Below are 19,119 nucleotides of genomic sequence, written 5' to 3'. Positions count from 1 at the left end.
CAAAATCAGAAAAAAATTTTAAGTATAAACTAATCAAAATCGAACTGATTATTGATCTAAAAAAAAAATCAAACCCAACTATAAACAATTACAAAGAAATACATAAGGTAAATTTGAGAGAAGACGAAAGTTTTTTTAGGAGAAATGTTTAAAAAAACTTACTTATCTTTTATGTTTCTCCCCAAACCAATGGCACAATCAATTTCAAAAGAATCCCAAACATACCAAACCTCACACATATATTATAATCAAAATTAAAAAAAAAAAATCTGCATGTTTCCCTATTTTCCTCCCTTCATTCTCTACTTTGTTTTTCCATATTTGTTCACCCTTCTTCCAAACCTTCCATCTTTTCTTTTTTTTTTTTTTTTTAATAATTTAGTCAATGCCAGAAAAACCCTTTATTGTCCTCAACAATTGAGAAAAACTCTTTCTTCTTCCTCTTTTGTTCTCTTTCTTTTCCTTTTTTTTTTTTTTTTTTTCATTTTTCATGTTAATATCATAAGTATCTTTATCTTTCTTCCGTTTTTTTTTTTTTTAAATTTTACCATTTATTCTTGAAATACCGCAAACATTTTTAACAAAATAAGTAATTCTCTTTTTGTCCGTATTGCACAGAAAAATAGTATGTAGATGAAATTATATAGGTGTTAGTGTCACGGATCGAGACTTAAGCTTCAAATCGATATAATTTCGAGATTCGGACATTCACTCATTCGACGTCTCAGATCAATCTGATTGTCACGATTCACACTTTTATAAGGTATTATCCACTCTAGCGTCCTTGGGCTCACGGTTTTATCCTACAAAAGATGTCTCACAAGAAAGAAGTTATGTGAACCCTTTTATACCCTAGTGAGCCTCCTATTATGTTCAATGTGAGATTCATGACTCTTTCTTAGGTCCATGATATTCTCCCCCACCTAACCTTTTGCCTACCTATTATGTTCAATGTGAGATTCAAGACTCTTTCTTAGGTCCATGACATTCTCGCTCACCTAACCTCTTGCCTACCTCCTTCGAGACGTTTGGCGTGGATCAAACATACCCCAATGAGCCTCCTATTATGTTCAATATGGGATTTAGAACTCCATGACATTCTCTCCCACCCAACCTCGTGACGCCCTCGTCACAGAGGCTGGCCATCCTGCCTGCCTACCTTCTTCCAGATGTTTGGCGTGGATCAAATGGTTTAGGGTCGGCTCTAATACCACTTATCGAAGGTCGAGACTTAAACTCCGATCTGTGCGGCTCCAGGACCCGAGCATCCACTCATCTGACGTCTCAAATCAGTCTACTTACCACGATTCATACCCTTGTGAGGTATTGTTTGCTCTGGCCCCCTGACCTCACGGTTTAATCCTACAAAAGGTGCCTCACAAGGAAGAAATTGTGTGAACCCTTTTATACCTCAGTGACCCTCATTTTATATTCGATGTGAGATTCAAGACTCCTCTTTAGGTTTTTCCTTCACCCAACCTGGTGACACCCTCGTCACGGAGGTTGGCCACCCTGCCTACCTTCCTCAAAGCGCTTGGCATGGATCGAACGGTTTAGGACTGGCTTTGATATCACTTATCACAGGTCGAAACTTAAACTCCGAACCCGTGCGGCTTCGAGACCTGGGCATCTAGTCATCCGACGTCCTAGATCAGCCTGACTGTCACGATTCACATTCTTGTGAGGTATTGTCCGCTTTGACCTCCTTGATCTTATGATTTTGTCTTACAAAAAATGTCTCACAAGAAAGAGGTAGTGTGAACCCTTTTATACCTTAATGACCCTTTTATTATGTTTGATGTATGATTCAAGATTTTTTCTTAAATCTGTAACATTAAACAGTAAGGGTAGAAGATGACCTTTCACTAATCTGTCAACGGATGAGACGGTTAAAAGTTAATAATGAAGCGCTCTCATAGTCGTATGCCCCTTTTCTGAGGTCACCAATGGCCTAACGAGTATTTTTAGGGCATTTTTCCCCCGGCAGTATAACCAAGTTGTTCATTTTTCTTTGTTCAAGTTAGAAATTGGCAAATAATGAAGAAATCCTTTTGATTCTCTTATGCACTTCTTGGCAAAAAGGTTGGCTGAGGCTTCCCTCTCTTTTACCTATCTTCGAATCTTTTCCCTCAGTGCACCATGCGTGGACGGTTTTGATTATTTTATTTTTTCCCTCTTAGCCATAAGAGTGAAGGGTCTCATCCGACAAGGGCTAAACGAATAGGTAGCAAAACGCAGCCACAGTCGGTATTGCTATTTTGGTGGGTCCAAAATGAACTGAGCCCGATTGGTGTGGATGTGAGACTAATCTTTTGATATGGAGGGCAAGGCAACAAGTTCAATCACTTATCATTTCTGAAAGCACTTCCTTTCACTTTAATTTGATCACTGCATTTGGAACAATCACTTTGACATCCCATGCGTCTTCTTTCGCCCCATATATGCATGTTTTTAACATTTGAGTTTAATTTGCACTGCAAAGAAACATTAACAATCTCTTTGTTTATCAAAGATTTTTTGTCTTTATGACAGAATCAAGAAGCACCCAGCCCCATTTATCTGTTTACTTTGCCATGACAGAATCAAAGGTTTCATCAGAATGCTGCTTATTGGATTACAGAAGTAAAAAAAAACCAAGCTTTTTGAATGAATATGCATGTAAAAATTAAGCGCTTGGCAAAAAGAGACATCAAATTTGCAGTTTTTAGATTCTCCAGACTTTAATGATAGGGTAAGATAGGATAGGATGTGTTAGGTCAATGGTCACGCAAATGCTGTTTGGTGAAGTTGATTTATTGTGGAAGCAGCAGCGTCGATTTTTCATTGGATGTGTTTTGTCTGTTCGCCTGGACCTGGATGGGATGGCAATCTTGATCAGTTGAGCTGCAGAACAAAAAGGTACGGAATGAAAACATACGCCCACCGTGGGGCTCGAACCCACGACCACAAGGTTAAGAGCCTTGCGCTCTACCGACTGAGCTAGACGGGCTTTGTTGCTCGTTAAGGGTGCGATTATTATTGAGACATTCAAAGATTACACCTTCAACCTCGAGTAAATCTTAATGTTCGCTAGAGTTCCTTGTTATGTAAAGTTACAGCAGAGCGTAAGACAGGATTAGAAACAGAATCTTCTTGGGATGAAAATCCATAAAACCCTGGAACTAGGCAACTATATATAACATGTTTTAGGCTCTTTATGTACCTTTCTAACATTAATTATTTTTGTATACACAAATTTATGAGTAGTATTTCCCACTTGTCACTGATTTTACAAGGTGTATGAATGAAACGACCAGTAACTATTTCCTTATATTTTGCATAATCTCTTTCGGAGTTTGGGTAAAACAAGTATTAATTACAAAATCAATCAAGTTACAAAATTTTTTAATGCTAGTGAAGATGATTCTAATAAGAATGAACCTGATCAAGCATAGGCCATCAAGTCTAAGATAAGTTCCTCCAAGAGATCGTCAAAAATTAACTCTTCAAGCTCAAGTCCTAGGCACTCATTTTCAAACTGTAGGTTCATCCACCCATCACTTCTTGTTAGATCTCTACTGGCAACATAATCCAATGGCTTATCAAATCCAGATTCATAGCTCAAGTACCAGCTTATGTTTGCCCATACTTCCTTAAGAACTCGGTGTCCTACTGGCATCGGACTGATGTGGCATAATGAAGACAAAACTCTGGGACAATAACTGTATGATCTTTCGTAAAGCTCCATCAATACCTCATTGATTAGATCAAACAAAAGTGGGTGATTACAGTAACCAACTTCTTCATCCCTGGAACAATGGGGATCACAGAAAATGCAATCTCTGACTACCTCAGACACCAAAGGATCCAATGGCTGGTCATCCGCATGCCACGTGCCAAGCGTTTCATTCCCACTAAATCCAGATAGTTCGAGTACATCCCTCACATATGTAAATTTATCCTTGTCATTTGCGTCTACTCGGTCATTTAAAAGTTCATTGTCTAAATCCTTCTTTGAGGCCTCTACTTTCTCTAATTCAACTATGCCCTCAGCCACCTTAGGGGTATCCCTCATTTTATGTTGCCCATCATCCAAAAACCTCATTACGTTGGGAAGGCCCTGACTTTGCTTTAGCTCCAAATCTGCTTCTAAACATGAAACCATTCATTTCAGCCAGTAACAGGAAGATAAATTGATAATGAAATGTAATCTTGAATATAACAGTTCAAAAAGATCAAACAAAGTCCTAGAATATGATCTGTCCCATAAGGTAAGAGAAAGAATCAACAGGGCTTATACCTTGTGATTTGGAAATTTCTGCAGGACTGGCTTTTTGCCCTTCAAAAGTGATGTTGAGCAAAGGGATAGAACTTGGTTCTTCCTGCTTTGTGATAGGTACTATTCCATGCTTACTGTCTTGTTCACTCTGAGAAACATCTTTCCCTATCATCAAGTTTCCCGACTCATCACTAGTTTGTTCCACTTGAGCTATTGTCTTACTATTTGTAGATGAGTTTGTTGCTAACAAATCTGAAGAAAATGGAAGTTTTTCCCGGATGTCTATCATATTCTCTTCAGACTCACTTTTTCCTAGTGTGTCGTGTGAGCGATAATACAAAGCCTCTGAAACATCTAGAATTTTTTGTTCAGTTAAGCTGCTTATGCTCAAAGTGCTATCTGCAACAACAGTTTGCATATCTGAAGAAAATGCATCAGAAGAGTCCTCACTTTGATAAAAATAAGAATGCAGTTCAGGAGAGGAAAGAATCCTTCCCAGTGATTTTTTTGCACTCCTACGAGGCAAAACTATCTCTTCTTCTCCTATTTCTTGCATCCTTTTGGAGATATGTTCTTTGGCTTCTCTGTTGAAACTAGATTCATACAACTGTGTATATCTATCCATAGACTCATTAAAAGATGATGCTCTTCTCTCGTGCTGGATTCTTCTCTTGCCGGTAGATAATTCAGAAAAAATATTCCTAATCCTTGAAAGGTCCTTAAAATAATCAACAATGTCCTTTGTCAAGTCCTTGGAAAACCCTTTCCTGTGAGGAATTTTGTGAAGGACTGCATCCATGGCAATCCGATACCTCTCTTTCTTGCTCTCCTTAATTGCTTGTTTTATATTCTGTTTAAGATGTTTGAATCTCCTTTTTGCCACTTGATTTCCACTGGATTGCTTCAAATAGTGGGATGAACCTGAAGAAGAGATATTAGCCATTTCAGCCTTTGCTTGGTTTAGTTTGTGAATTCCATCTGCCCTGTGGTCTGCAGCTATCAATGGAATTGACTTTCTACAGATATCTTCGGCAGACTCATGATCGGATGACTTTTGTCCATGAAAACAAACATCAGACTCCTCTTCTTTAGCATGAAACTCAGTTGCTTCCTGCTTATGTTTTTGTCTACTTCCTCCGGAACCTTTCCTGCTCGATGAGCAACCAGAACCTTTTCTGCTCGATGAACCAGGTGAAGGGAAAGTCTCAGACCTGGTTACTCCCATTTTAGCACTGATAGCTTGTTGCTTACGGAAATGGTGAGTCAAAGGAGAGCCTGGATCCTGTAGAATTGTCAGTAAAAACCCTTTGTTCATGTTGATTATATCCAGAGCATCTATTAAATACTTTGACTTATATGCAGCAGCATCTAGAGTAAGTTCTTTTGAAGCGATCGACTTCTGTTTCAATAATGCTTGCTTTTTGTCATTTGGATCTTCCTGAAAGAAATTGGCATTCTCAATTTCATCAACTTGATCAAGGCTTGAGTCTTCCCCACTAAGCATGATACCGAACTCTTCATCACTTTCATCACTGGTAATTGGTTCCTCCGAGGACTTTGGTGAAACTTGATCCTCAGAACGGCTATCGGAGGAGATCTCGTTGTTCTTGTTAGCCACTCCAGGACTTCCATCATTTAGAGCTATTTCAGGAAGAATATCATCGATATGAGCTTCTGCATGATGAGTTGAACCAGTTCGTTTCAACTGTAAGGGTGCAGGGTAGGTTGAACTTCGGTGATGCCGGCCTCGTCCCTTCCTTCTAGACATATCTTCAGTAATAAGTGCCTTCAGCCGAGATCTCACTGAATTTTTAGTTGCTGGACTGGACTGCTTCTTCTTTCCTTCAACCTACCAGTTTCAACTTAGATACAACTATATATGACTCTATTTGTGCATGTAAAATAAGAAATAGCTGAATCCTAATCAGTGGATTTCTAATTCATATGCAACTACAGATCAAACTCCTATTAAACAATGTGAACAGGAACAAAACTTTTCAATTGTGTATTATTGAAATGATTTACATTATACAAGGCACAAGTCAAGTCCAGAAATGTGCCAAAGAAAAACTTCTATATCAACTCACCTTAGATTTAGCCACTTCAGCTTTCATGTATTTTGACGGATCATCAGTATTTGAGGCTTGTACTCCATCCTCTGGATTTTCAGCCCCTAGAACCAGGAAGCTTATTAGCTGTTAGCATCCATGAAAGAAAAACAGATACTGCAAACCTCTGCATGCCTAGAAGGCAACAATACCTATATTAATCATGTTGTTTCAACCTGCTATTAGAACAAAGATGGTTACGTCATCATTTTAACTTTTTGCTTTCCCATAATGATCAGTTTCTTCAAGTACCAAACTTTGATTATAGTGTTTCAATCTGTTTTCCAATGTAATGCAATTTTATTGAAGAATATATATAATAATAGGACAATTTTCGGTTTCGAATGAAAACCAAGTCTCTGCTTACCAGCATCACGCTTCTTATGTGGAAGTCTTTTCTTAATAAAACGCCAATGCCAATGTTGGTACTTAAGTACATGAAGAATACCCCACATGCATCCCGGATAACCTTGCGGGATTGAGATGCCAGTGCTCCTGTGTTGCATGTGCTTCCCCATTGCTCGGAGAATTGCCTGTTAAATGTACTTGACGGACGAATAACTTCAGCTACGAACTTGTTGAACCTGATTCAAATTGAAATAAATGCTATCAAGTAACAATCATAGCTGTTTCATTTAAGTAACATTTTATACCACTAGATTGGAACAAATCATCGATTTGTTGTAAAATTGAAATGATATGTTCCATCATACAATGAATAGTAATGACATATGTGTTTACAAAGTAAACAGTTGGATACTTCCAAACTTTTAAGATGAATTTTGCAACTTCACTTGCTGTTTGGTTACCATGAAAACAAAGGGAAGAGGGAAAAAGTGCTGTGAGAAATACTGCTAATCCTAAAATAAGGACCTTAGCTAGAGTTTTTTTCTCATCATTGATTTTCTTCCCAAGAACTAAAACCAGCCTTTCATATATGATATATACTAAAATCAGCATAAATAACATGTAAGTTGAAATGAGAGGAGAAAAACAGAACCCAAAACCTTTGGTTTTGTTTTATTAATCTGAAATTTCCCAACATCCCATTTCCAGCAACCAAACGACATAAGTAAGGAGAAACAAAAAAAGGAATCAAAATCACCAAGTGAACATTAAGAAACCTGAATTACACATAAAAGAGACCCTGATATTGATATATATATTTCATAAATAATACCTTGGACAAGAGAATTATATGTTCAAAAACCAAAGTCATTGCTTTTGCCATCAGCCATTGTTGAGAAGTCAAATGATTGGCTGGAAAGCAACTTGTGTTTGCGTGTTTGGTTCTTAAAAAAAATGTATATATCAGAGGAAAGAAGAAGACAAAGGAAGGAATTTCAAAGAATTGAAGCATGGATTACGGGTTGAGGGGGGATGTGGTTTGGTTTTGTCTGGTTCTGAATCAAAATTCTCCCTTTTATTAGATTTCTACTTTTAGATGGCTCTTCACCCGCCAACCAACGCCTTCTCCCTCGTTTACGTGGCACAAGCCAACCCTGGCCAACAAATTTATTAGTTGACTGATCTCATAAATGTATAAACATGTAATTTTCTTATTTACAACTAAATGAATATGTTACAATATTTTTAACCTAGTTTTTCTGTTCTGTTATTGGTGCATTCAAAGAAAAAATATCTTTGAGTATAAAAGAATCAGAAAGTTATGAGGTGGTAGTCATACTGTTCTTGATTCAAGTCATCCACTCAACTAAGTTACCAAATATTGAAACATTAGAATTAAATGCAATTGAATGAAGATTAAGACCTTTTAACTTGAACATTAGCAAAGTTCTTAGTATGGGTATAAAAGTAACAAGGAGGATGATATACAAAGTGTATATCAAAGTTATCTCAAAAATAGAAAAAAGAATATCTCAAAAAAAGAAAGAAAAAAGAAGAGTACATCGAACTTGGCAGGGTATCAAAAAGTCTCGGTATGAAAGAAGTTGCCTTCCTCTGGTCAAACATAAAATCCATTGCTACAGCGCAAATTAAGGGACGATCTGAAATCAACAATGAACAGTGATCTGATTCTACATATGTGTTTCAATATCCAAGATGCTTCTTTGAATGAAAGTTGCAATAATATCCACCAGGGTAATTTTAAAATTAGAATACTAGAGATGTGCTTCATAAACCTCGCGTGAAATCCATGTTATAGCAAGTGGGATTGCATGGATAAGGGCAGTCAATCTGCTTTGATACTTTCCGCTGGAAGTACCAATCACCCACAGATTCTGCAATGGTCTGTTTCAAAAACGTCACCCAACAAAAATGGTGAATAATTATTCAAATCCCAAGTGAAGAGCAAATATGAATCAAAGCATCAGTAGACCAGATTGAAGCCATGAATGCTAACATTCATACAACCAGAATCATAAGCCCTAACTCAATTGTGTTTAATTCTACCTCACTTGCAACTAAAGTTTTTCATCCTGAGAATCATGAAAGATGCTGAAAACTATCATTTGATCTCATTAAAGAAACATTCCTTAAGTTATTTTTGATTCTTGGAGAATTGGGCGAGTGCCATGTCTCAGCCATCCATTTCTGGCAATGAACAAAGCAAGAATTTATAAACATACCCCCTTCCTTGTTTTTCTGAAACAAACTTAGTGCCTTAAGCAGAGAACCACGGAAACCTATATGGCAGAAGTAATAAGAAGCCACCACATAAGAGCTGCTTCAGTGCTTCGAAATATTGATTACAATGTATAACTCCAATTTCAATGTTCTAAAGTCTACTTGGATTGTCAGGCAAAGTAGATTGGGCACATATTAGATATTACATATCCAACTACCTTGTAGTTTTTCAATCTGGGTAGAATAAAACTTCTGAATGTTCAATCTGCAACTGCTCCGGTAGCCATGAGGATCTGATGTAACAGGGACTAAGATATGTTGTATCTAAAGATTTTGCCAGTGTTAGAACATATAAATAGAAAAGAAAATTGCATTACAAAAATAGCAAAATGTCCGGTTTGAACAAGTTACCTGCCAAAAATCATAAGCCTGGTTGACAATAAATGACGGGGTTCTAACATTTTTTATAATTTCTTGAGGAAAGATACACTGCAATGGCAATTTATAGCAGGCCAAGGCAGGTAAAGATTGTAAACTTGTTGCGCTTGAACATCAAAGGAGAACAATGATCAGATATAACGGTGATATGAATACCAAAAGGAAACAAGAGACAAATATAAGATAACAAAGCAAAAACTTGCCTTAGACGGTTCCATTCTTCTCACACAATTCTTGTGCAAACTTTTTGCTATACCCTGACATGACAAGCAGGCAAGAGACATTAACAACTTTTTAAAAGGTTGAGTAATAGAAGGAAAAGGAAAAATAAATAATAGGAACCACTGATAAGGAAGGACCAAAAGGAATGTACCCTAGATCACCTAAAATTTTTAATGGCAAACATCAAAATGACCAAAACCAACTGATATAACATTTTAAGGATGAATAATCCAGGGCAAGATATTACATAAGTATGAAATAAGGAGATTGAAGCAGAACCTGAAGTTGGACAACATCATGATAGAAAGCAAGCATGGTGTGATTTCAACATATGCAGTCAAGTCCAAATTTAAAATTAGGATGCATGAACTCAAATCATATGGATAAATGAGGCACTACTTGCTAAATCAGGATAGTTAAGTATCTCAGCACCCACTATAATTTTGTTGCAACAACAGAATGACTTCTTTTTTGCTTGCATGTTTGCATACATAGATTGATGGATACATCCACCTATTATTAAATACATAGAAACATAAATGTATCTGTAGTTTTACATTCACAGATGTATATAGACAAGTATGATCAATTTAAGTAGGGTTAATGTTACCACATTAGAGATTTTTAAAATTTAGATACTATATTGAACATTTCACTATGTTTAAAGGCTGTTCATAACAGTAACCCATTTAAGTAGTAGTTAAAAAGCATTGATTTGTACCATAAGAACATACTTATCAAGGAAAAAACCTGCATCAGCAAGACACTTCACTGTAGCATCCTTTGGCAGATGATCTCGAAAGTCATCACAACGCATAAGAGTTGCCAACCCTCCAGCAGAACATCCTGAAAGAAGTGCCTGCAAAGTCATCAAATCCATCACCTTGCAACGAAACAATTGCATGACAACAATAGTGAAAAGTGAAAACAATGTACTTATTAACAATTTCACCTTTAAATATGAAACTCTAACAAAGCATTGATGTCGCTACCTGTTTTGCCTTAGACAAGCCAAGTGATAAGAGTACATTCATAATTGCTTCCCCATATAAGTTGGCCTCTAAATAAAAGTTTTGTTCCATTCTACGAAGAGTTTATATTTGATACACTGTCAGTGTGTATATTTTATATATTATCAACGAATCAGATGTTGATACTTTATCAATGAAATGACTCAGATGATGATATTTTATTAATGAGTAAATTTTTTAAAAAAAATTTAATTTTTGTACATCTACTTTAAAAGTTAATATTTGTTCATTAATAAAGTGTCATTATCTGATTCACTAATAGTATATAAAATTCATATACTAACAGTATATCAAATATAAACTCTTTCACGAAAGACAACAACAAAACCACCAATAACAAAAATGTAATCCAATTTTCTTTTTTCAATGTGAAAAAAAAAAAAAAAAAAAAACCCAATATAAGTAACTAAGAAGTTTTATGCACCATCACAATTACGTATCTTAACTATGTTCCAATTATAAAAATCTGAAAAAAAAAATTCACTCATGTTGAAAGCACATTCTTTAAACAACATAAATTTATCAAATAAGGGAAAATCAAATTAACGATGGAAAAAATTACCAGGATTTGAGAAGGGTGACGGCTTAAAATCCCAGCAAATGGAACTAGACGGTCCATGTAATTTGAAGAACCTAAAGCTGTTCCCTTTCGAATATTACATGTTTTTATTGAATTACACCAACCTCCAACCTATACCCAAGAAACGAAAATTTGAATACAAAAAGTCAAATTATTGTAAAAAGCAATAATTAAAAAAAAAAAAAAAGAACTTTAAGTAAAAGTAATGAATTTACCTCAAGGTGGAGAAGCCAATTACTAGAGCCAGATCCAAGCCCTTCTGAAAATGGTATCCAGGTAAACTTCCATCTAAGCAAACTGAAAAATAAAATTAATTGAAATGTTAAAATACTAATAATTAATTTTTATATTAGAGACAAAGAAAAAAGGTTGAATTTTGGAGATAAGGGAGGTGGGATAGGGTACAGGCACCTGTAGCTTTGGCTCTGTGTAGCAAAGTCGAGGGAACGAGATCATCGGTGGCGTGGAGACCGAAGGTAGATGAGGAATTGTTGGGGTTTTCGAGAATCGAAGTGGAGAGATGATGGTGAATCCGACAGCTGCGCTAAGCCTCGGATTTGCCATTGAAAAGAAGCTTTTCTTCGCATTAAAGCTGATTTTATTTATAGTATTAAAAGATTTGCAGTAGAGTGTGTCTTCAGTATTTCTAGATTATTTCACTGTTTAGTCTTTAACGGATTGCCGAACTCATAAAAACGGCGACTTTGAATTTTATTTCAACGTCTTTCCTTTAAATATTTCTTGTTTCCTTTAAAATATATTTTAAAAATTAAAAAAAAATCATCATTATATGCCATATGGGAAACTGCAAGAATCTAAAGTATGCTCATCACTAGCACCATCATTTGGTTAAAAATTGCATATCAAACATGAAATTTTCATTTGCTTGACATGAATGGAATTACATGTAATAATAATAGGGTTAGTTCAGATGCCGATACTTCATTAAAGAATACTAAGATTACTAACGACAACGACCTGCTAACGCTTCCCTCATTTAAGCTTTTATTATTTCGTATCTACCATATGAACCTTTGGAACCCGGGCTCATGATCCCAATGGAATGGCCGAAACAAGAACACTCTCATTGTAAAGACATTAAGGACTGTATATAGAATGGTATGGTATAGTATCTGAACTCGATTAGCAGAGCAGGAACAAGACAAGCAGAAGTCGCCAAGAAATACACCAATACCCATATCCCCTCTGCGCTTTGTCTGCCAATGCAAGATATATTGCAACCTTAGACAAGCTGGGACAAACTGTGTACAAAATAAGGTAGAAAATGATATGTACCAACCCAATAAATGGAAGAATGAGAACCATGAATAAACATAAAATTGGCACCAAAAGATACTTCATTGACCAATGAAATTTGATGATCTTCCTTCGAAGATAGAAGGTATAATGCCGATTGTCAGCAAGAAGATAAGGATGAGCAATGCTGCAAGAATCCATTAGCCACATGATGGAAGAGTACAAGTGTTTCATCAAAAAGGTAAAAAGAAGAGTACAAGGAGTTCCAAATTCATGTGAGATAATCTGGCATCAGTCTATCATTGATCGTTTGAACTAACCTGAAAAAGTGTACAGAAAGGAGACAAGCAATCAAAGCCAAGAATCCGAGGAAAAAACCATGCAGCTTGTTCTTCCGGAATGACTGAAACAGATCTAGGGCATGACCTATTGTGAAATTCAGAGGAGCCGCAAAAAGAGCAGAAATGAGGCTAAATTACATTATTTGTGGAAAATGGGGAGAAACGGAATGAGCTTCTTTTGCACCTGCAACATTAGGAGGCAGTGTGAGAAAGAAGAAGAAAAGACAGAAGGGAAAGGGACCAAATAGCGCAGCAAAATGAATACTACCTAGAACTACAGTCCCATTCCAAAAGAGAAAAGCAACAAATACCAGCAATACAAAAAAGAATGGGCTAAAGAAGACCAAAAGTCCCACTTTATTCGCCATGAAGTCAAAGCAATAGCCTGAATCTCATGAAGCAGACCAGCATTATAATGCCAAAAGGACATCATATTAGCATATAGCGACCCTTTCTCTGCAAAGAGTAATTGCCTAAATCCTATGAACAAGCAGTTGACGAGTAAGTCCATAACAATACAACTTACATGGTTTTACAAACTAACAAAAGTAAGACCAGGTATGTTAAAAAGAACCTGCTGTTCGGGATGTTGAAGAGGTGTTTGTCCAGTAAGAGGAATGTTTATTAGCCTCTGCATTTCTCTTGGGCTTCCTTTTCCTCAAGATTGAACTCACATTGACACTGCTATTGATGGTTGACAGAGTGGCACCCTTGTTTGATGCCTTTAAATTATCTACTTTTGCATCATCTCTTTGATGCGCCAGAGTAATATCAATGACCCCAGAGCAAGCAACAAAAAGCACCCATACAATATTTGTCTGTCGAACAACAACTGCCATTGCCCCAAGCTGCAAGAACACAGGTGGAAATGAGTAAAAACCTAAATGCAACAACAAAGAAGAAATATATGACAACATTAAGGTAAATGTGAATCTACGCCAAAACTATTCGATTAGATAGTCTTTTCAAAACTTAGTACCTTTTTAACCACATATAGCAAGATTACAAAGTTAGACATCTAAGAACACCTTAGTACTCAGTTTTCCATATGCAATCTGATACATAGCTAGTTTATCTTGTTCCCAGGCAGCGTGTGAAATAATATCCAGGAAATTTTAAGATTTATTGACTGCATAAGAAAAAATTTAAGCTGACTCATTTACCAATCCACTGAATAGATATTTCTTCTTCAGACATGCAAGATACATGGCAAGCACAGCAGTAAGTGATGCAACATCAGTCTATTAAAGAAAAGTGAAGAACCAATGGAGTGGATACAGGGCTAGAACTGCAGCAAGAAGCGTTGCTTTTCTATCATCAAGAGCAGGTCTCAAGTGGGTTATTATCTCGTATACTAGAATGCTGCATAGTACCGCCAAGACTCCATTTATAGAGCGAAGCAGTGCAGTAGAACAAACTTCTGGGAATGATGAAACCAATTGTAGAATATACTCGCCCGGAAACAAAGCAGCAACATGCATAAGTGAAAGACAGTTCCTGTAAAAGCAGTTCTAACTAAGTGTCAACAAAAATCTACAACATTTGAGCATAGAGTCAAAATAATAGGGAAATCATGAAAGGAAAGCAACTAGTTCAAAACCCCATCTTTGCAGAAGGGGCAAAGAAATTCCTAATGCAACATCAATTCATCTAACTGAATAGAGCCAACCCATCCCATTGTTATAATATTTGAAAACAACCCATTAAAATTCAGTAAAGTAAATCCCGAACTTTCACATAAACAAAAGGGATATAATGAAATTGAGAACAGAGAAGAGAAAGAACATCACAGGCCAGGTGGGTAGTGATCATGGGATCCCAGCTCCTGAAATTTCCATTGTAGTATTGATGAGCCTAAGGTATGTGGAAAATCTCATCCTGCCCACATAAAAAGATGAAATAATCGACTCAAAATTGACTATTGTTGTAACGATTAAAATAATTGGAAAGTAAGAATTTGACAGTCTTTCTTTACCATGTAAGGATCAGGAACAATGCGACTCACCAGGATGGATATTGGAAATACCCAAACGCTCACTATCGCCGCCAATGCTATTTTACCCATGTTTTATCTTCTATTAGCGGTGTTCAGATATCCCAGTAACTTCACAAGATAAATCTACCATTTTTCAAGCTTTGGCGACGAAAAGAAATATATATATATATATATATATATTTTTTTTTCATGCTTAATTCAGGGAGTCCGGATGGGCACCAGTGTCGGCGCCGGCCGGTATTGCAATTTTATTCACAAAATGAAGTAAACTACGCCGTTTTATTTTGTGCTGCTGGTGGTGATTTATTGGGTTTCTCCCACAAGGCAAAACGAGTCGTTTTTACATTTTAGCATCATCCAAAGAAAAAGTAGCTTTTTGGCTGATAACCGAGAAGCCAATTACCATAAAAGTACCTACTAGTTTCACAGTCGAGAAGGGGGTTACGTTGGCTGATTGACCTTTGAATCAATTTATATCTGATTTAATCTGTTAATATATCATTAAAATTAGTATTTAAAATTACGAGTTTGAAAAAATTTATATGTATAATATTTTTTTAATCAAATAAATAATAAAATAAAAAATCTAAAAATAAATTAAAAATCTTTTAAAAAGTTACAATAAATTCATTTTTTAATTAAATTATTTCATGAAATTATTTATAAAAAAAAACATCGAACAACTAAATTAATCTCTTAACAAATTTAAAATTAAAATTTCAATGTATGTAATTTCATTTTTTATCTTCAATATAAGATCTACAATCTTCCTTGTAAAAAAAAAAATTATGGTCACTAGTTTCCCGTCAAATCTCATTGTCAATTTAATTGAATGTAGAAGCTGCATGGTGCAATCAATATGATGGATGAACCTTTACAATTTGGTAAATCGTTTCGTACTACGAAAATTTTGATTATTCATTCATCAAATTGGTGGTAGCCAGCAAATAACGTACAGATTATATGAATTAACATACTAGCAACAAGTTTGTTGGGCAATTATCCCTCACTTAAAAAAAAATGATAACTGAAAATATAAATACCCCAACAATCGTCTATCCTTCAAGGTTATTGTCCAAACGACAAGGTGCTGGGACAAGAAAAACAGATGACGAAACCAAAATATTAAAATGCAAGAAGCTTAAGCCCATCTTTTCCTCCCTTGTGCTCAAAAACATTTCCTGTGCACAATTGAAGGGCCAGATTCATCATATTCAGCTTTGGCAATCCACATCTGCAATTAAGGGAAAAGTCGGGTCCCATGTTAGAAATTTTTCATAAAGCACTTTGATAAAATAACTTGAAGATACACGCAAAATAAACTTACCTGTTGGAAAGTGCTGAGGGATGCCAATATGGAACCTCCGATCCACACACTATACTTCCTCTCAGGTGGAGCAACCACCTTAATCTTCATGCTGCTAGGTGCCAAAGCTGTGATCTCTTTGCTCATTCTATCAGCAATACCAGAGAACATGGTGGTGCCACCACTAAGCACAATGTTGCCATATAAATCCTTTCTGATATCAACATCACACTTCATTATGGAGTTGTAAGTTGTTTCATGGATACCAGAAGCTTCCATCCCAATCATAGATGGCTGGAAAAGGACTTCTGGACATCGGAATCGCTCAGCCCCAATGGTGATCACCTGACCATCAGGCAACTCATAGCTCTTCTCAACAGCAGAACTGGTCTTGGCAGTTTCTAGTTCTTGTTCATAGTCAAGGGCAATGTAAGCCAACTTTTCTTTCATGTCCCTCACAATTTCCCGTTCAGCTGTTGTGGTGAATGAGTAACCACGCTCAGTTAAAATCTTCATCAGGGCATCAGTGAGGTCACGACCAGCAAGATCAAGACGCAAGATTGCATGTGGAAGAGCATATCCCTCATAAATAGGGACTGTGTGACTGACACCATCTCCAGAATCAAGCACAATACCTGCACCAAACACACAGAACAAAGATCTCACATAACTATGCATTACCCTAGTACTACCTGCCAAGGATGACTATATAATTTGATTTGCAATAGGATGTAAAGAAAAAAGATCCCTTTGTTTATGCTAAACATAAAATTTTTTATAAATCATATGTATTCTTGAAATTTCATGTCTTCCAAATTGTAACTGTCTGTTCCTTCCTCAATGATGAACAAGGAAGGTTATGCAATTAAAACAAGCAAAGAAGCATGAAACTTAGAAAGAAAGCTTTCTAGTCAGAGATCTTTCAACACTGAAATCATTATTACTTGGCTAAGTCAGGTGATCTTCCTTCCTTTAGATCCCAAAACAAGGTATTGACCCAAAACATTGAGAGATAAATTGAAATAGATCATAGTTTAGACTAAATGAACAGCTTACCAGTTGTTCGACCACTAGCATAAAGGGAAAGAACAGCCTGAATGGCAACATACATAGCAGGTGCATTGAAGGTTTCAAACATGATTTGAGTCATCTTCTCACGGTTGGCCTTTGGGTTGAGAGGGGCCTCCGTGAGGAGAACTGGATGCTCCTCCGGAGCAACACGAAGTTCATTGTAAAAGGTATGATGCCAAATTTTCTCCATGTCATCCCAATTGCTGACAATGCCATGTTCAATTGGGTACTTTAGAGTCAAGATACCACGCTTAGATTGAGCCTCATCGCCAACATATGCATCTTTCTGTCCCATGCCAACCATCACTCCGGTATGACGTGGGCGACCAACAATGCTAGGAAACACAGCCCTTGGAGCATCATCCCCAGCAAATCCAGCCTAAGAAACCATTTTCAAAACCATATTAAATTAAAGTTGTAAACGCATTATTGGAATAGCACTTAAATGATAAGGAATCCGGTCTAGTACCTTAACCATTCCCGTTCCATTATCGCAGACAAGGGGCTGAATATCCTCACCATCAGCCATCTTCTACAACCTAAAAGAGAACCAATAGCATAACATCAGTATAATTTGCACTTGGAGTAACAAAATCCCAGGTAGATACAGATTATTTCAAAACAGACATCATATCTAACAATATCATAAATTGGTCTGAAAACAAATTTCTGAACAATTCAATCACTAATACCCTCACATCTTCCAACCCAACCAACATTTCGATTCAGAAACTAAAAATGGGTTGGACCAAAAGGCAGACGAACCAAACAAAAAGGAAAAAGAAGAGTGTAAAACCAATAACATTTTGAATTTATAACAAGACCAAACCAATAGCCAAAAGAAATAACACCACATTGCCTGCAAATCTATAGATCCGCACAGTTAATAGGAAACAAATTTCAGATATCGCAGAAACGGTTAAAATATCAGTAAGAAAACATGACAAGTAAATGTAATTGCGTAATAAAAACATGATTTAACATAAGAACATGACAGATCAAAAAAACATCGTTAGAGATCGAAAATTACATACTCCAAAACAAAAACATTACCAAATGTGGGAAAAAAACAATCTAGAAATTAATCAAACGAATAACAAAATCAAAGATCGAAAAAGAAGAACCTAAAAATTGATCGAAGATTATCCTTCTAGAGAAAAAAGAAGTCTGAGATTTCGCGTTCTTTGAGGTTGTCTTCTCAGCTACCACCCGCGTTTAGAGCCTCACGTTGTTTCAAAAAATGAAAAGAACTAACGAAAACAAAACACTAGAAGCAGACAAAGTTTGTTTGTTTTCCGAAAAATTATATATACTAGAAGTTTTCAAAAATCAAATGCGACTTTAATGTGCAGTAAATTCGGTATCGCGCGAATTCCAGACCATTTGTTTTGTTTTTTTTCGGTGATGGTGCATTAACAAAAAGCTACGGTCCAGGTGAGTGGGGCTAGTCTGATCTGGCGATTGTGGGAGATCCAGCTGTCAGTTTTTATATGACGGTTTTGCCTTTAATATTTGTGAATATTTACCGATGGGGCCATTCTCCACGTGGAATTAAAGAGTGATTTGGGTTGGTGTGCCTCCGTAAAATTCGCCACGTCTACCAAATCAGATGGAGTACATTTAACATCTATAAGTATAACAAGATAAATTTTTATTTTTTATATTTAACAATTCTGATCAATTATTTGCTTTTTTTTTTCTTTTTGGCAAATGATTAATTGTTTGTTTAATTTTTTTATTGTCTTCGATTCAAATTTTTATTAAAAGGGTTAATTTTGGTATTTAGTAAGAAACTTTGGGAGTTAGGAAAGAAAAATTAAACTCATGTACAATTGGACTTATATCGGGACCTAAAGATAAGTAATGATATGCAATAATAAGGCTGATGGTTTTTCTAATTATTTGTTACGTGATTAGTTTTG

At 36.2% G+C, this 19,119-nt stretch overlaps 2 protein-coding genes, 1 non-coding gene and 2 pseudogenes across 10 annotated transcripts; all 5 read right to left on the bottom strand.

The window, feature by feature from the left end:
* Nucleotides 1-2,916: 2,916 nt before the first annotated feature.
* On the bottom strand, nucleotides 2,917-2,989 carry TRNAK-CUU (transfer RNA lysine (anticodon CUU)). The gene has a single exon. It is a non-coding gene; the product is annotated as a tRNA-Lys (tRNA).
* Nucleotides 2,990-3,173: 184 nt separating this feature from the next.
* Nucleotides 3,174-7,761, bottom strand: DAU1 (TRM32-like protein (DUF3741)). Of its 5 annotated transcripts, none has more exons than XM_022910455.2 (5): nucleotides 7,547-7,761; nucleotides 6,734-6,950; nucleotides 6,346-6,431; nucleotides 4,280-6,107; nucleotides 3,174-4,128 (listed from the first exon to the last, which is right to left on the bottom strand). In XM_022910455.2, exons 2-5 carry the CDS (start codon nucleotides 6,882-6,884, stop codon nucleotides 3,425-3,427), a joined length of 2,769 nt encoding a protein of 922 aa, XP_022766190.2. In that variant the 5' UTR covers nucleotides 6,885-6,950; nucleotides 7,547-7,761; the 3' UTR covers nucleotides 3,174-3,424. The 5 variants fall into 5 exon arrangements, with proteins under 5 accessions (XP_022766190.2, XP_089617668.1, XP_089617667.1 ...); XM_089761542.1 differs by lacking the exon at nucleotides 7,547-7,761 and adding an exon at nucleotides 7,491-7,522; XM_089761541.1 differs by lacking the exon at nucleotides 7,547-7,761 and adding an exon at nucleotides 7,374-7,499.
* Nucleotides 7,762-8,109: 348 nt separating this feature from the next.
* On the bottom strand, nucleotides 8,110-12,223 carry LOC149520314 (pectin acetylesterase 5-like; annotated as a pseudogene). Its single transcript, XR_016326789.1, has 12 exons — nucleotides 12,196-12,223; nucleotides 11,442-11,523; nucleotides 11,211-11,337; nucleotides 11,054-11,115; nucleotides 10,608-10,698; nucleotides 10,337-10,474; nucleotides 9,597-9,650; nucleotides 9,367-9,507; nucleotides 9,174-9,279; nucleotides 8,860-9,014; nucleotides 8,511-8,619; nucleotides 8,110-8,375 (listed from the first exon to the last, which is right to left on the bottom strand). The product of XR_016326789.1 is annotated as a pectin acetylesterase 5-like (transcript).
* On the bottom strand, nucleotides 12,091-15,254 carry LOC111310621 (dol-P-Glc:Glc(2)Man(9)GlcNAc(2)-PP-Dol alpha-1,2-glucosyltransferase-like; annotated as a pseudogene). Its single transcript, XR_016342568.1, has 8 exons — nucleotides 14,800-15,254; nucleotides 14,619-14,702; nucleotides 13,988-14,335; nucleotides 13,404-13,672; nucleotides 13,093-13,234; nucleotides 12,804-13,008; nucleotides 12,523-12,670; nucleotides 12,091-12,443 (listed from the first exon to the last, which is right to left on the bottom strand). The product of XR_016342568.1 is annotated as a dol-P-Glc:Glc(2)Man(9)GlcNAc(2)-PP-Dol alpha-1,2-glucosyltransferase-like (transcript).
* A 458-nt stretch (nucleotides 15,255-15,712) lies between these two features.
* On the bottom strand, nucleotides 15,713-18,476 carry LOC111311938 (actin-like). 2 transcript variants are annotated; one of them, XM_022911801.2, is made up of 5 exons: nucleotides 18,251-18,476; nucleotides 17,667-17,736; nucleotides 17,183-17,576; nucleotides 16,148-16,761; nucleotides 15,713-16,054 (listed from the first exon to the last, which is right to left on the bottom strand). In XM_022911801.2, exons 2-5 carry the CDS (start codon nucleotides 17,724-17,726, stop codon nucleotides 15,989-15,991), a joined length of 1,134 nt encoding a protein of 377 aa, XP_022767536.1. In that variant the 5' UTR covers nucleotides 17,727-17,736; nucleotides 18,251-18,476; the 3' UTR covers nucleotides 15,713-15,988. The 2 variants fall into 2 exon arrangements, with proteins under 2 accessions (XP_022767536.1, XP_022767534.1); XM_022911799.2 differs by having other exon boundaries at nucleotides 18,322-18,476.
* Between the last annotated feature and the right edge of the window lie 643 nt (nucleotides 18,477-19,119).

The sequence above is a fragment of the Durio zibethinus genome, chromosome 1, assembly GCF_047325235.1.
Source record: "Durio zibethinus cultivar Kanyao isolate XHJ-2024 chromosome 1, ASM4732523v1, whole genome shotgun sequence".
NCBI classification, from domain to species: domain Eukaryota; kingdom Viridiplantae; phylum Streptophyta; class Magnoliopsida; order Malvales; family Malvaceae; genus Durio; species Durio zibethinus.
Note: the sequence above shows the minus strand (reverse complement) of the source record. Positions and strands in the feature narration are given on the sequence as shown.

Bases quoted from the DNA above. Each gene is read 5' to 3' on its own strand.
- DAU1 (XM_022910455.2), bottom strand. From the start codon at position 6,884: ATGGGGAAGCACATGCAACACAGGAGCACTGGCATCTCAATCCCGCAA. The intron at 6,432-6,733 runs GTAAGCAGAGAC...TCCTGGTTCTAG, and splicing joins ACATAAGAAGCGTGATGCTG to GGGCTGAAAATCCAGAGGAT. The intron at 6,108-6,345 runs GTGAGTTGATAT...TGAAACTGGTAG, and splicing joins CTGAAGTGGCTAAATCTAAG to GTTGAAGGAAAGAAGAAGCA.
- LOC111311938 (XM_022911801.2), bottom strand. From the start codon at position 17,726: ATGGCTGATGGTGAGGATATTCAGCCCCTTGTCTGCGATAATGGAACG. The intron at 17,577-17,666 runs GTACTAGACCGG...ATGGTTTCTTAG, and splicing joins ATGGAACGGGAATGGTTAAG to GCTGGATTTGCTGGGGATGA. The intron at 16,762-17,182 runs GTAAGCTGTTCA...TGTTTGGTGCAG, and splicing joins TGCTAGTGGTCGAACAACTG to GTATTGTGCTTGATTCTGGA.